The sequence below is a fragment of the Mobula birostris genome, chromosome 25, assembly GCF_030028105.1.
Source record: "Mobula birostris isolate sMobBir1 chromosome 25, sMobBir1.hap1, whole genome shotgun sequence".
NCBI classification, from domain to species: Eukaryota; Metazoa; Chordata; class Chondrichthyes; order Myliobatiformes; family Myliobatidae; genus Mobula; species Mobula birostris.
In genome coordinates, this window is record NC_092394.1 from 27,403,226 (window position 1) to 27,420,293 (window position 17,068).

At 42.6% G+C, this 17,068-nt stretch overlaps 1 protein-coding gene across 4 annotated transcripts in view; it reads right to left on the reverse strand.

Moving 5' to 3' along the window:
- The window catches only part of pitpnm3 (PITPNM family member 3), a 647,225-nt gene that overhangs the window by 103,110 nt on the left and 527,047 nt on the right, over positions 1–17,068 (reverse strand). For all 4 annotated transcript variants that reach the window (XM_072243575.1, XM_072243576.1, XM_072243578.1 and 1 more), the window contains exons 7-9: positions 16,527–16,646; positions 15,852–16,036; positions 2,202–2,374 (exon numbers count right to left, since the gene is read on the reverse strand). In XM_072243575.1, coding sequence (XP_072099676.1) covers positions 2,202–2,374; positions 15,852–16,036; positions 16,527–16,646 — 478 coding nt within the window. The remainder of the gene's footprint in view (positions 1–2,201; positions 2,375–15,851; positions 16,037–16,526; positions 16,647–17,068) is intronic.

Consider the following 17,068-nt stretch of genomic DNA (forward strand, 5'->3'; position numbering starts at 1 on the left):
TGCAAGATGTTTTACTGCAGAAACTTTTCCAAAATGGGGATGGCATGATTCAACTGAATGGGATCTTCCACATGAACAAGGCCAAGCCTATTTATTGTAACACTAGGGAAACGTAGAACCTCAGTGTGCAATGATACTTTATGTTTGTGTATAAAGGCTCTAAACATTGCTGCACACAAAGGTGGACAATATCAGGAGGCTATATTGGATATATTTCTCAACTAGTCTTTTCAGAAGACCTACATATCAGACTTGTGTCCCTCTGCATCAACTGCCACAAGCGGGACTTTCCGGTGGCCAAACATTTTAATTCCAATTCCCATTCACGTTCCTATGTGTCGATCCATGGCCCCTCCTTGTGCCAAGATGAAGCCACCATCAGGGTGGAGGAGCATTCTGTCTGGGTGCCCTCCAACCTGATGGTATGAATATCAATTTCTCCTTCTGGTGAATAAAACTTCCAACCTCCCTCTATTCCCCACTCTAACCTTTTACTTCTTCTCATCTGCCTATTACTTCCCCTGGGTCCCTGCCTCCTTCCCTTTCTTTTATTGTCCACTCTGATCTGCTATCAGATCCTTTCTTCTCCAACCCTCAACCTTTCCCACCCACCCTGCTTCATCTATCACCTTCTGGCCAGCTTCTCCCCCCACTCCCCAACATTTAATTCAGGCATCTCCCTCCTTCCCTCTCATTCCTGAAGAAGGGTCTTGACCAAAAACGTTGACTGTTCACTCTTTTCCATAGATACTTCCTGCCCTGCTGAGTTCCTCCAGTATTTTGTGCGTGTTGTTTTGTATATCCACAATCTATTTTGAGGTAGATGAGGTAGTAAATGGCTCAGTTGACCTGCATAGCACAGAAGTGGCTTATGGGCTACAATCATGCCATGTATAGCAACATCAAGAACACCTCAAACAAAATGATGAGGTTCTTTCTATCACAAAGAGGGAGTGCCTTTCCCACACTCCCAATTGCTGCTTCACCTGGCTATTTATTCTGGCTGTACGCTCAGGCTCCTCTGAATCAGATTCCCAGCACCTTCAATTAGTTGGACCTGATGGCAAAGGGAATGTGGGGATTGGTCAGGGATTGTCAAGCTGCCAAAGAACACACCTCACTCTTGTTACAATTGACTTGGCCAGTTCAAACTGGTCACTGGTGCTGGTCCATCTACAGACTGATAGTGAGTTCGGCTAAAAGACAGCATTGTCAGTACACTGGCTTTGAACTGGGTATCCCCTTTGCCTCAGATCAACATCCTTCTCATGCTCATGTCATTCCTGGTGGACTCAGCTGAAGCCTCAATACAACGTACAAACAAGGCAGAGGAGGGTGGGCAACCTTTTGTCACTCCAAATCCGATGAGTTTGTGCTAGCATTTGACCTTCAGTGTTCTGCCATCATCTACACACACATGCCAGGAAGCCCAAGCACAAAGCTGACCCGCATTTGCTAACTCTACCATTTAGTGAGCAGCATGATCCAACCTAGGATCTGGTGCTAAATATTTGTCCAATCTTTAAAAAGAAGCTAATGCATTTGTGGACACAGCTTCAACAAAACCTGATCAGTTTTTGAATAATTATGAGATAAACTGTGGAGCAAGGTAGAGATATGTCTCTACCTAAGGAGGTGTAAGGCACCCCTTCCCTCTGCTCCCCTGTAGGTCATCCTTGGGCAAGATGTAGCACCTGCTTAGCACCCTCCACCCCCAATCACGGTCATGTGAATCCACGGGAGCAGGCAGTGAACGGTTGAATGAGCAGCTGGTGCATATCACAAGTCCTGGTTATGCAACCACTGACACCAGCCTGGAAGGTGCCTGAAGAGCATTGATACTGGCCAGAAGAAAGCAATGGTAGCCTACTTTGGTAAGAAAATTTGCCAAGAATGATCATGGTCAAGGGAACATCATGATCACCCACATCATATGAAGTACCACATAACAAACGATCGAACCAGATAAGTGGATACAGATATCCAAATCTTCTATATTGGAAATGCAAATCAGGTGTGAATTAATAGGGAAATCAATGGCAGCATCAATTAAGTGAAATAGAAATTACTTGAATAATTTTGTTCATTGCAGTCTCATAACCAGAGCTTGCATGCTGAGAACTATGGTGCAACTTCTAGTTTGCATGCACTTCTCTCTGAATGAGATACTAGTAGATGTTGCATGGTTGGAAACATCTTACCTTCAACAGAAGGGAGAACTGTCCACCTCATGGCCAAAACCAAGGCCAATGGGGAACCAAAGAGAAAGAAATCAGAGACGTCAAAATCAAATCGAACTGTGGTTCCATCCAATATGTTGGTGCTGTTCATCCTCTGTAAATCAGGGTCATCGTTTAACGCACTGGAGTGAATTCTGTATTGAAAATAAATTATTTAAATAAATGCCATTATCTTATGGGAAATATTTTAAATAAAAGCCAACTGATTTTGATCTGGTAACTGCATATCTTTGCACGTAATTTAAATTTGCATATTTTTGCATTTTAACTGTATGTTAAGGTGTCCCAAGAAAAGTTCAGATCACAGAAACAAACTAGCAGTGGGTTTCATATAAAACAAAGCAGTACTGATATAATATGATTTAGAGAGCACCACGAGATTGTAGTGGTTAGAGTGATGCCTTTACAGTTCAGGGTGTCGTTGTTTGGAGTTTAACTCTGATGCCATCTGTAGGTTTCCTCTGGGTGCTCTGGTTTCCTCCCACATTCCAAAGATGTACCAGTTAGTAGATCAATTGGTCATTATAAATTGTCCTGTGATTAAGCTAGGTTTAAATAGCTGGGTTGCTAAGCAGTGCGGCAGGCTGGGGAGAAGGGTGTGTTCCACGGTGTAACTCTATAGAAATAAATAAATATGGGTTGACTCTGGCCAGAAGATAACAGGCAGTATACTGCTGAAGCAGTAACATTTACTTTCCATAGGTTTAAGATGCTCAGCTGGAGAGGTTTGGAGAGGATAATGACATGTACACAGTTGTGCAATAGTCAGAATTAGAACACAAGCTGGCAGTCTCGCACAAACCAGCACAATGTGTGGGCCCAGTGCTTTTGATTCAAACTGGCATCTCTCCTCATTTTTTCAATGAAAATATTCTGTTTTTTTGTAGCATGGTATCTTAGTCCAATATGCTGCTGCTGCCAACATGTCGACAGAGGAAGTAACTAGAAAAGTTGATAGAATTTGATTGTTTATAACAAGGAGAACTGAACACAAAAGTTATGCTTTATTTATACAGTATTGCGGAGATCACATCCATGTACACAGTATTGGTTTCTTTATTTAAGGAAGGAAGCAATTCAAAGAAGGATTACTAGAATAATACGTGGAATGAGACTGTTGTCTTATGAGGAAAGGCTGGTCGAATTTATAATGGAAATACAAGAGCTCCTACACATGCTGAAAATCCAGAGTAACTCACGCAACATGCCAGAGGAACTCAGCAAGTCAAGCAGCATCTATGGAGAGGAACTAACAGCCAATGTTTCAGGCTGAGACCCATCATCAGGATTTAAAGGCTTATATTGGCTCGGGGTTAGAGGAGTCAATGAAACTTGACTGAAGCATATAAGAACCAGAGGTCACTGTTTATAATAGAGGCCTCCATTTAAGACAGAGATGAGGCAGACATTTCTCTCTCAGGGACATGAGTGTTTGCAACTCTTTTCATCAAGGTTTGATGGAAGCAGGGTCATTGAATCTTTTTTTAAGACAGAGGTAGTTTCTAGATAAGGAGTGGAGTGAAAGGTTATGGGCAGTGAATGATGTGCAGAGGTGAGGTTACAATCATATCACCTGTGTTCGTCCATCGTCAACGTCGATGAGGACCTTGACACCATTATGATGGTGTCAAGGCTAGCGCGTGATTTGGATTTAAGTGAGGGAGAGTTGCGCAGCGTCAGCCTCACTCTCTCTTCCCAATTCCCATCTGGATCCAGTGGCAAGACAGAGTCGAGACGGTTGGAGATGGGACTAGGCACAGTGGATGACCAGGACGTCTTCTGTGTCTTGTCCTGCTCTACATGTTCCACGACACTTGCAGAGACCGCCTTCTTGACTGTTGGACCTTCCATTGGTCTCGTCCGCTCAATCCGCCAGAGTCTGTCTTCACATGCTGAGATAGACATCTCCCTATCTCACCATGGGTTTGAGACCCGTCGGCTACCCTCACTTGGTTTAGCCAGCTTGTTGAAGCCATTGCCCGGGGTGTGGCCGCTGTCATATGCAACAGCTATGGGGAGCCACAGGCGAGAGCTGAGTGCCAGGTGGGGACCAAAGTTGGAATAACCGCCTTGAAAAGGACGCGACATGCTCCCCCACCAGCGGTGCTACCCCTCCCTGACACCCCATATCACCTATGACCTTATTGAATTACACCACAGTCTGGAAAAAACAAGTTGGTCTACTCTTATGCCTAATTTATATTTTCTTAAGTTCAACTGTACATAATAATTATGTGAACTAACTATATGCCTTAAGATTTCTTGTGCCAAAATAATTTGGTGTAATAAGAGAAACAAGAGAAAATCTGCAGATGCTGGAAATGGTACACTTGAGAAATTGGCTAAGTGAATGCTTGCCACAGTTCTGGGAGGACAACCCAAATATACCCAAGTCCAGCTGACATCTGGACTTCTAAGGAGTACTGTCAGGGAGTGCAGTGTAGCTCACCCCAGACAAGACTAGTAACACAGGCGTGGGAGGCTGCTGATGGTGCTTGTTCCTCCCCTCACTACAACCCAGTGATGGAGATCCATCTGGTGAGATTAAATATACAAAGGTACACAAGCCCCTGTTAGGATTCCAGAAGGGGAACGGCTTGGTGATACTGGTGTCCAATGCATCAGCTCAACTCAAAGTTCAAAATAAATTTATTATCAACATACGCTTATGTCACCATATACAGTACTACTCTGAGATTCATTTTCTTACAGGCATTCACAGCAGAACAAAAAATACAATGGAATCAAAGGCAAATCTACACACAAAGATTGACAAACAACTGAGATGCAAAACAAGACAAAATATATAAATGAATAATACTGAGAACATAAGTTGTAGAGGTTAACTTTAATTAGGTAATTTTAACCTCATAAAGAGAAGCTGTTGATAGCGGCGAGTGCATACTTGCTGCCCTCTTGACCCATGGTTCTTTGAAGAGAGGGTTCACTAGAACTGGCCCAGTGTCAAGGCCACTGTGAGTAAACAAAAAATCAAGGACCCTTGGCAGGCCATGTTTGGGACAATATCTGAATGTCTCAGCATGTTTATCCCTCCATTGCCTGCAAGTTCTCATTCTGCCAAAGTTTAAATTTTTACAGCAGTAAGTACGAGGAATATTACAAGATAATTCATTTTAGTAACAAGACTAGAAATATTTCATTCAATTGGTCTAAAAGGGGTAATTAGGAAGAAATTACGGCAATTTGTAAGAATAATACATTTTTAATTTCTATATAGTGGTGGGGATGATAAATTGAACCTTTTAAAATAAAGATATATAAAAATGACTAGTAGCTCTTCATTAAAAAATCATGGAATGTAATAGTGCAATATTTGAGGCATTTAATAAATCATTCAGCTCTTAAATTGCATGCCTAAACTGTCATTTTAATACTGAACAACTGTCAATACAGAAAACACTACAAGATTCATGGTTTTATTGCTGGATAGATTTTAATGCTTGCCAATGAGAGATGATCTGAAAAATATTGTATACAAATAGAATTTAAAATTCTGCAATGTTTATACAGGTTTAGCACCCCTTATCTGAAAACCTCCAAAATCTGAAACTTTTTGAGCACTGACATGTCGCCACAAATAGAAAATTCCACAAGACACCGGGAAGGTTCCCCTGCAATGCGCAGATCTCTGTGCACCACAAACAGTTCTTAGAAGTGACCTCACATGCCCTGAGTGGGGTCCTGTTGGCGAAAGATTGTTTTCAGCAGTCCTCACAGCCAGAGCTTTGTGCATTACTCGCAGTGGTTATTCTCTGCTCTTGTAGTGAAGGTATTGTGAAAAATGTCCAAAAAGCCTGCAGTTACTCCTATGGGTAATTGTAAGAAGAAGCAGAGGAAACATTTATGTTTATCTATAACACAGAAAGTCAAGTTGTTAGAAAAACTTGACAGTGGTGTAAACGTGAAGCGTCTGACAGAAGGGTATGGTGCTGGAATGACCCCTATCTGCGACCTGAAGAAACAGAAGGACAAACTGTTAAGGATCTATGCTGAAAGTAATGAATAGAAGTTAGTGAAAAATAGAAAAACACTGCATAAAGCAAAAACTGAAGATCTTGATCGTGCATTGAAAGAATGGATTCATCGGCGTCGGAGTGAACATAGGCCGCTCAACAGTATACTGATTATGAAGTAAAGATCTATCACAATGAACTTAAAATTGAAGGTAATTGTGAATATTCAGCAGGCTGGTTGCAGAAAGTTAAGATAAGGTATGGAATTAAATGTTTAAAGATTTGTGGTGAAAGAGATGTAAAATTGGTCAGCTCCACCATGGGCGTTAGCCTCCGTAGTATTCAAGATACCTTCAAGGAGCGGTGCCTCAGAAACGCGGGCGTCCATCACTAGGGGTCTGCATCACCCAGGGCTTGCCGTCGTCTCATTATTACCATCAGAAAGGAGGTACAGAAGCCTGAAGGCACACACTCGGCGACTGAGGAACAGCTTCTTCCCCTCTGCCATCTGATTTCTAAATAGACATTGAACCTATGAACACTACCTCACTGCATTTGTTTTTATTTCCGTCTTTGCACTACATAGTTAATATGCATATAAATAGTGAGCTCCTGGGAAGATGGTGACCCGACTGGTAGGCTTCTACAGGGTCAACAAAAGGTGCTACCGTTCTACTTAAGCATACGTCCAATGATTGCGAGATCTTGCTATACATTAAGAACACAAAGGACTGCAGGTCTACACCATCAGCACGTTGCTTGCTGGTGGAGATAATAAAGGAACTGCATAATGTGCTACTGCCTGAGTCAATGGAGGCTGACAGTCAGGTAATCAGTGGCTGTCATGTTCGCTTTTCTTGTGATCGCAAGACCCCTTTGAACATTGTTAACTGTACACCGCAGGCTTGGTTTGTTGATTTATTGAATGCGAGCAGAAACGGATGGAGGGGGTCTAGTCCTCGGTGTTAGCGAGGGCTAGGCCTGAATCCGCGGTGTCACCTGCTGGCAGTCGCCAGATGCGGTGTGGCACAGTGTCCAGGATGGAGCTGGCGCGCCCTCCCAAGGTTTCACTTGGCAGGAGACAAGCTCTGTTGCGGCCGAATGCAGATTTTTTTAGTGGCCCTCAATGGACTTTGGTCTCATGCTGCAGGGTTGCTTGCTTTTCAGCCACCAGAAAGGCATCCATGCCATCGCATTTTACTGTGGGCGCCAAAGCACATTTGTGGCAACTGAATATTTACAATGGACTGAGGGGTCTGGACTATATACGTATATACTTATCTGGTTGTGTTTTCCTAATATTATTTATAAATCGGTAAAGACTGGGCCTCAAAGCCATGCTGTCACCTAGCAGGTGTCCGGTTGTGTCGACAGATGATACCAGTGGGCTAAGGGTCTGGACCACCCTATATGTACCGCATTGTGGGGGGTGGGGGGAGATGGGCCTTGGGACTCTTTTTACGTGATCGAGATCTTGTGTGTGCTTACAGTGTGTGATGGTTGGTAATGTGTCTTTGCATCTTGACCCCGTAGTCACACAGTCTCGTTTGACTGTATTCATGAATATTCGTATATGGTTAAATGAAAATCAAACTTTAATTGAATTGATACTCAGTGTAATTCAGTTTTTTTAAAAACATTATCATGTATTGCTTTGTACTGCTGCCACAAGTTTAACAAATTCCACAACATATGCCCATGATATTAAACCTGATTCTGATAAAGCATCTGCTGGTCATGAAGAAATTGAGAAATTTATTGATGGGTTTTCTACGATCATCGCAGATAAAAACTCTAACATGATGAACGGTTGCATCAGTACATATGTGTGATGAACAAGTGTAAGACAAGACAGCTTTCCGACAGCACAAAAATTCCTAGTGGGGAATGATGGCGATGCCACCCAGCCACCTGGGTGGCTGAGATAGTGACAGCTTACCTTTCGGATGCTTCAATATACACAGTATCATTTCACACACAAAATTATTATATACAACTACCTTCAGAGTATATGTATAAGCTGTATACATCATGTAAATGGATTTCAGGTTTAGACTTGGGTTCCGTCCCCAAGCCACCTCATTATATAGATACAAATATTCCAAATTCTGAAAAAAATTCCAAAATCCGAAACATTTCTGGTCCCAAGCATTTCAGCTAAGGGGTGATCAATCTGTATCATTTTCTATCAGACATTCTTTTAGATTTAATTCAAGTGCTCTCTGCATTTGACGAGGATAGCATGCTTTTCTAGTCATGCTTAAGTTAATGATTATAATTTCTTCCTTTTCACTCTAATGTTGTGACTGATATGGCTCAACAAAATTCTGTTCGATATTTTAAACTGCTTCATGCAGAAAAAAGATTCATGAAACATTGTGAATGTTAACGTACACCAGTGATTCAATCATTAAAAGCCTAGCATTATATGTTGTAATACAATATCAAGAATGTTTTAATAGAGCTTGAGTCAATGCTATCCAAACCCTTGTTTCATTGCTGAACTCACCACTCTATGTGCTGATCAGACTTGTAAAATTCCCATCCAGAAGCTCCTCAGTTGCAAATTGAGAATTTTAGTGGCCACCTCACACCTAGACCATTCAGTCACCAATGAATGGCTCCATTCCAGCCTTGTCATCAATGGCCAAGTGGGGCTCTGAGGGAGCTGCCTTTCCACCTGTAGCAACCCAGGATTCCCAGCAATACATCATGAGTCTGGTCTGGGCCAATCTTAGATACTGTAAGACCATTAGGTATAGGAGCAGATATAGGCCATTTAGCCCTTCGAGGCTGCGCTTCTATTCAATCACGACTGATAAGGTTTATTTTTCCCAACCTTATTCTCCCACCTTCTGTCCAATCAAGAACCTATCAATCTGCGCCTTAGATGCACCCAGTGACGTGGCCTGCACCACCCTCCGTGGTAGTGAATTCCACAGGGTCACCACTCTCTGGCTAAAGAAATTCCTCCTTACCAGATGGCAGACTGCCTTGCAGAAAGGGTATCAGTGAGATTATTGGACAACAGTAGAAATCACTATTGCTAATCAACTGGCTGGAGTGTTTACTGACATCATTAACTTCTCGCATCACCTGCTTCAAGCAGGTTTCAATCATACCAGTGTCCCAGAAGAATGTGGTAACCTGCCTCAATGACTATCATCCAGTAGCACTGACATTCACTGTGATGAAGTGCTTTGAGAGGCTGGTGATGAAATATATCAACTGCTGCCTGAGGAGTAGCCTGAACTGCACCAATTTGCCTACCATCACAACAGGTCAACAGCAGATGCCATTTATTGGCCCTTCACTCTGCCCTGGAACACCTGAACAAAGATGCATACGTCACAATGCTCTTCACTGGCTACAGCTCAGCATTCAGCATTATTACTCCCTCAAAACTTATCACTAAGCTGCAAATCCCAGGCCTCAATACCTCCCTGTGCAACTGGATCCGCAATTCCCCAACTTGCAGACCCCAGTCAGTTCAGATTGGCAAGCAGTATCTCATCATAAGCACCATCAGCAAAGTGAACCACAAGGATGTGTGCTTAGCTCCCTGCTCTACTCACTTTATGCTTGTGACTGTTGGTCAAATCAAAGGTAGTGACAAATCAGGCACATTGGAAGGAGATTGAAAATCTCGTTGAAAACTGCAACAATAACAATGTCTCCATTAACTACACGAGGAAAAGATGGAGGTGTATAAGCCAGTCCTCATTAGGGGATGAGAGGTGGAGAGGGTAAGTAACTTTAAATTCATTAGCATCAACATATCAGAGGATCTGTCCTCAGAGCAGCATGTAAGAGCCATCACAATGAAGAGACAATGACACCCCTGCCTTCTTAGAAGTGTCTGTAGATTCGACATGTCACCAAAAACTTTGACAAACTTCTACAGATGCACAGTGGAGAGTATACTAACTGGTTGCATCAGGGCATGGAATGGAAGAACCAATGCCTATAAATGGAAAATGTGGATGCAGCCCAGTCCAGTGCAGGACAAGCCCACCCCACTATTGAGTATACTTACGTGGAACACTGTTACAAGAAAACAGCATCAAGGTCCCACGCCATCCAGGCCATGCTCACAGTTACTACCCCTTCAACCATCAGACTCCTGAACTGGTGAACGGATCACCACTCTGAACTGATTCCACAACCTACAGAGCCACTTTCAGGCATTCCATGACTCATGTATCCACAATTCATTTCATTTTACTTATTTATTCCAAGATACAGCACAGAACAGGCCCTTCCGGCCCAACGAGCCACAGCGCCTATTTACCACCAGTGCAATCACAGGACAATTTACAATCACCAATCAGCCTACTAACCGGTACGTCTTTGGATTGTGGGAGGAAGCTGGAGCCCCCGAAAGAGACCCACGCCATCCTAGAGAGAACGATCCCACTTCTTTCCGATGACGCTGACACCAGAATGGACCTCCGATTTCCAGAACAACCCAAGCTGTAAATAGGTTTCCACTAACTGCTATGCTGCTATTTTTTATCTGTACTATTGGTCCTATTTTGCACACTGGCTGCTTGTCAGTCCCTACGCAGAGTTCTGGTAAATTCAACTTCAAGTCAAGTTTATTGTTATTCAGCCGTTCACATGTCTACATGCACACATGTACGTATACAGCTAAACAAACTAACATAGGACCAAGGTGTTAAACACAGTACATACATCACATACACCAGATAAAATAATATTAACACAGTAACATTACTGGTTAAGTATTCTGCAGATGTACAAGTCGACATAATGTGCATATATGACACCTAGTTAAATATACAATAATATTACTGCTACTGGCACTGTAATAAATATCATACATTGTGTGGTACCAGGATGTTCAGAAGTCTCACAGCCTGGGGGTAGGAGCTGTTTCCATTTAACTGTCCTTGTTCTTATACTGTGGTACCTTTTGCCTGACGGTCAGAGGTCAAAGAGATTATGGTACAGAAGGGTGGGGGGGGGGTCCTTGACATTGCTCAGGGCTCTGAAAACGAAGTGTTTCTGGTGTATGACCAGGGCATGGGGAGGAAAGGGGAGAGAGCCCCCAGTGATTCTCTCAGAAGTCTTCACAATTCTTTTGCAGGGGCCAGTGGTCAGATGTTTTGCAATTCCCATACCAGATGGTGATACCGCCGGGGCCACTCTCCAGTAGGATGTGGAATGTCCTTAGAAAGGGGATTGGGAGCCTCACTTGCCTCATTCTCCTCCGGAAGTGGAGGTGCTACTGTGCTTCCTTGACCAAAGGCAGTATTGAAGGACAGGGGAGTTCATCCGTGATGTGCATTCCAGTAAACTCTCTTCACGGAGGAGCCATTAATGTGCAGAAGGGAGTGGCCAGCCTGCACCTTCCTGAAGTCTGCAATCATCTCTTTAGTCTTGTCCACGTTAAGGCTCAAGTTCACAATGCAATTAGTTTCAAGGTAAATATGCAACAAGATAGGACTGGGCCGTGAGTTAAGATTCTAAATTGGAGAACAGCCCACTTTGATGGTATCAGAAATGATCTGGTAAGTATGGATTAAGACAGGCTGTTTTCTGGCAAAGCTATACTTGGTAAGTGGGAGGCCTACAAAAGTGAAATTTTGCCAATACAAAAATTATATGTGCCTGTCAGAATAAAAGATAAAGATAACAAATGTAGGTAACCTTGGTTTTCAAGGGATATTGAGGCCCTGACTCAGTTAAAAAAAAGATGCACAGCAGGTGTAGCCAGGTAGGAACAAATGAGGTGCTTATGGAAGAGCACAAAGAAATGAAAGAGAATTCTTAAGAAATAAATCAGGAGGGCTAAAAGAAGGTATGAATTTCCATAGAAGACAAGATGAAGGAGAATCCTAAGTGATTCTACAGATACTGTACGTTAAGAGCAAAAGGATTGCAAGGGATAAAATTGGTCCTCTGGAAGATCAGAATGGTAATCCATGTGAGGAGCCAAAAGAAATAGAGGAGATCTTTTTGCATCTGTATTTACGCAGGAGACGGACAGAGTCTATAGAAGTTATGCAAAGTGGCATCAACTTCATGGACTCCATACAGTTTACAGAAGAGGATGTGTTTGCTGTCCGGATGCAAATCTAGATGGATAAGTCTGCAGGTCCTGGCAAGGTGTTCTCTTGGACCCTATGGGAGGCAAGTGTAGAAATTGCCAGGGCCCTAGCAGAGATATTTAAATCATCCTTAGCGACAGGAGAGGTACCAGTGGATTGGAGGATATGTTGTTCCACCGTTTAAGAAAGGCTCCAAACATAAATGAGGAAATTATAGGCTGGTGAGTCTAACAACAGTTGTAGGAAAGTTATTGGAAGGCATTCTAAGGGACCAGATATATAAGTATTTTGTTTGACATGGACTGATTGAGAATAGTCAGCACAGCTTCATGTGTGTAGATCATGTCTAAACAATCTTAGAGAGCTTTTTGAGGAAGTTTCCAGGAAAGTGAATGAAGGCAAGGCAGTTGGTGTTGTCTACATGGACCTTAGTAAGGCATTTGACAAGGCCCGGCATGGGAGGTTAGTCAAGAAGGTTCAGTTGCACAACATTCAGGATGAGGTAGTAAATTGGATTAGACATTGGCTTTGTGGGAGAAGCCAGAGGGCGGAGGTAGATGGTTGCCCCTCTGACTGGAGGCCTGTGACTAGTGGAATGCTACAGGGATCAGTGCTAGGTCCATTGTTGTTTGTCATCCTTATCAACGATCTGGATAACATGGTTAACTGAATCAGCAAGTTTGCAGACTTACACCTCACTTGGAGCACTGTGTTTAGTTCTGGTCACCTCACTACAGAAAGGATGTGGATGCTATAGAGAGAGTGCAGAGGAGATTTACAAGGATGTTGCCTGGATTGGAGTGCATGCCTTTTAAGAATAGGTTGAGTGAACTTGGCCTTTTCTCCTTGGAGCAACAGAGGATGAGAGGTGACCTGATAGATGTGTATAAGATAATGAGAGGCATTGATCGTGTGGATAGTCAGAGGCTTTTTCCCAGGGTTGAAATAGCTAACACAAGGGGCATAGTTTTAAGGTGCTTGCAAGTAGGTACAAAGGGCATGTCAGAAGTAGGTTTTTCACACAGAGAGTGGTGGGTGCGTGGAATGTACTGCCAGCGAAGGCAGTAGAGGTGGATACAATAGGGTCTTTTCAGAGACTCTTAAATAGGTACATGGAGCTTAGAAAGATAGAGGGTTATGCATTAGGGAAATTCAAGGCAGTTTCTAGATTAGGTTATATTGTTAGCACAACATTGTAATGTGCTGTAGATTTCTATGTACTAAATAAATATTTGGGGTGTGGTGGGCAGCAAGGAAGGTTATCATGGCTTGCAGAGAGATTTGCATCAGCTGGATGGCAGGTGGAATGCAATGCAGACAAGTGCAAGGTGTTGCCCTTCAGTAGGATCAACCAGGGTAGATCTTACTCAGTGAAAGGGAGGGATCTGAGCGGTGTGGTAGAACAAAGGGATCTGGGAATACAGGTCCATAATTCATTGGAAGTGGCATCACAGGTAGATACTGCCGGGCCATGAAGAAAGCTTTTGGCACTTTGACCTCATAAATCAATGTAGTGAGTACAGGAGATAGGATGTTATATTGAAGTTGTATAAGATGTTAATGAGGCTTAATTTGGATATTGTGTGCAGTTTTGATCACCTACCTACAGGTAAGATGTAACAAGGTTGAAAGAGTACAGAGGAAATTTCCAAGGATCTTGCCGGGTCTGGAGGACCTTGGAATGTAGGAGACTGAGAGGAGATTTGATAGAGGTATACAAAATTATCAGGGGGGTAAATGCAAGCAGACTTTTTTCACTGAAGTTGGGCGGGACTACAACAAGAGGTAATGGGTTAAGGGTGAAAGGTGAAAAGTGTAAGGGAACCATGAGGGGAAACTTCCTCACTCAGGGGTTGTGAGAATGTGGTACAAGCTACCAGCACAAGTGGCGCATGCAAGCTCAATTTCAATGTTTAAGTGAAGTTTGGATAGGTACTTCGATGGTAGGGGCATGGAGGGTTATGGTCCTGGTTCAGGGTGATGGGAGTAGGCAGTTTAAATGGTTTCAGCAGGCTGAAGTGCCTGTTTCTGTGCTCTAATTCTCTATGAATTGAATTGAATTGACTTTATTACTTGCATCCTTCATTTACATGAGGAGTAAAACTCTTTATGCTACGTCTCCACCTAAATGTGCAATGTGCAATTTATAATAATTTGTAATAAATAACTCTAAGTTGTTGTGTTCACATTAATCCACAAGCCACTCTTCCTCGTCCCTGTATGTTGACTCTTCATTATTGCTGGTAAATTCAACCACTGTTGTATCATCAGCGAACTTAATGGTGTGGTTAGAGCTGCATCTAGCAGTACAGTCGTGCATCAACAGTGTGAACAGCATTGGGCTATGCACAGATCCATGGGGGACGCTGCTGCTCAGTGTGATACAGCTAGAGATTTTCCTGCCCATGCAGACAGTCTGAGGTCACTCCATCAAGAAGTCCGAGATCCAGTTGCAGAGGGAGGCTTTAAAATCCAACAAAGACGATTTGTTCTTTTGCAAGTGTGCTCAATGGTGCGCATGGCTTTGCCTGTGATTGCCCGTGATTTGCCTGCATCCACCACTTTCTACAGACTTTTCTATTCATGGGCACTGGTGCTTCGAAGATGGACTTGGGAATGTGATCCAATTAATTGATGATTACTTAAAAATAATGGAGCAGTCTGTTTGACACTGCATTGCGGCCCAGAATGAAAGAAAAATCCCTGACTCCTACTTCCTCTGTAATTAATTATTTTTTTTACTAAGCTAGCTGATTCAGGTACTGTGCAGGAACAATGGGGTGAACGTGGCTCCCACCTTTAATCTACTCCAATAAATTTAAAAGCACCAGTTTAACTTGGGTGGCATGGTAGCATAGTGGTTAGCTCAACGCTTTACAGTACAGACAAATTGGGTTCAATTTCCGCCACCATCTGTAAGGAGTTTGTACGTTCTCCGTGACCGTGTGGATTTCCTCTGGTTGCTCCGGTTTCCTCCCACAGTCCAAAGATATACTCATTGTTAGGTTAATCGGTCATTGTAAATTGTTGCATGATTAGAGTAGGATTAAATCGGAGGAGTGCTGAGCAGTGTGCTCAAAGGGCTGGAAGGGCTTATTCCACACTGCATTTCAATAAATAAATAAATAAATTTACCCTGGACATGAGGCAGGAGTTCAAATTCCATTATTACTGATGGGGAACTTAAGTGCAATTAATTATTTAATTAATTTGAAACACGTTAAAAATAGCTTCAGGAGGTAACCGTGACACTAACATTTTTTTTTAATATAAACACATCCAGTTCAATTCTTTGAGAAGAGACTCTGTTGCCTTCACCGAGATGATCCCATTTAGGAGACCAGGCCCACAGAAATGTTGTCTACTCTTAACTTCCTTTTGAAATGGCCAAGCAAGAAAATGCATTGAGTTGAACAGCAAGTGACCTTGCCAGCAACATCCACATTCTCTAAAAATAATCTTAGAAAGGAAGAAATGTTTTCCATGACTCAGAAAAAAAGAGCTATGTTTCACCCTCCCAACAATTCCACTGAATTCACATTAGTAATCTCTGTCACGATTACCTTGACAGAAGAGCATGGTGCTGTGTTATGGCATCACAGTCATAGGTAGAAGAGTCACTCTGTTTTCTTGACAATAGCTTTCTTGGTTCCTTAGTTTCGATCCCCGAGATGTCAATGTTGCTTTTGCTAAGTCGTTTACTGCTGCTCAAGTCCGATCCAGGTTCATCCGATAAATGTGAGTTATCCTGGGCCAGAATAAAAATAGGTAACAAGCAAACAGAAGATGAGAACAGGATCAAAGTAAGCTGCAGAGAGTTGTAAAATTGGACAGCTCCATCATGGGTGCTGGCCTCCATATTTTCCAAGGCATCTTGAACCTGATTCTGATATCTAAACTTTAAGTCTGTTTGCAAAACATGATTCCATAGAAGCAGATTGAAGTCTTTCTTTCCAGATTCTTACTACGCCTCTGTACAGTGAAGAACACTGTTTTGTTCAGTGAAATAAGAAGCAAAGGCTATTCACCACAAAAGTGTTAATGAAACTTTGATAAAGAACTCTCACAGAAAGGGAAGGATACGTAGACTTGATGCCAAACACAACAATGAGTGAAATATCAACTTAATCAAGTTTATCAACCAGGAAATTCAAATAAATGATCCCTCACGCATTTTGTCTGCCACGTTTCAGGAAGTGTGTGCATTTAACACAACACATGTGTAAAACTCCTGGTACCTGAATGCTCCCGATGCTCCCTCTCCTGCTGCTGTTCTGGCTTTCGCATGTTGTGTGTGAACTGTAACACAGGGCATCAAATCCCAGAATTCCTCCCACACAGTCGCCAATTAAACAGACCTATTGGAGAAGGAACAGAAGCAAATGAAAATCATCTTTCAAAACATATTGACTCCGAGCTAAAAGGTAATCATATTAGCATTCAAGCTGCTAGCCAAAATATCACCTCGGGAGAGACAAACACAACAGGGACTCCAGTGTAATTAGCACTCCCCATATCCTTCAACCTCACGATGCGGGAGGCCAAAAATTGATTCTATCCATTGCACTATCACTCTACCATGTACCAATAGGCACAGTGAGAACGCCAAACATAATAGCTGTTTTCAGTCTATACAATTACCATTCTCCACATCAGACTGCTTACACAGGGATATCCAAATGTAATAACAATTTCTTCCTCTCTCTGAATTATCACACTCCATAAACATCTCCCCATAGAAAACGAACCAGATGAAATAACAGTGCTCTCTCTCATTCTC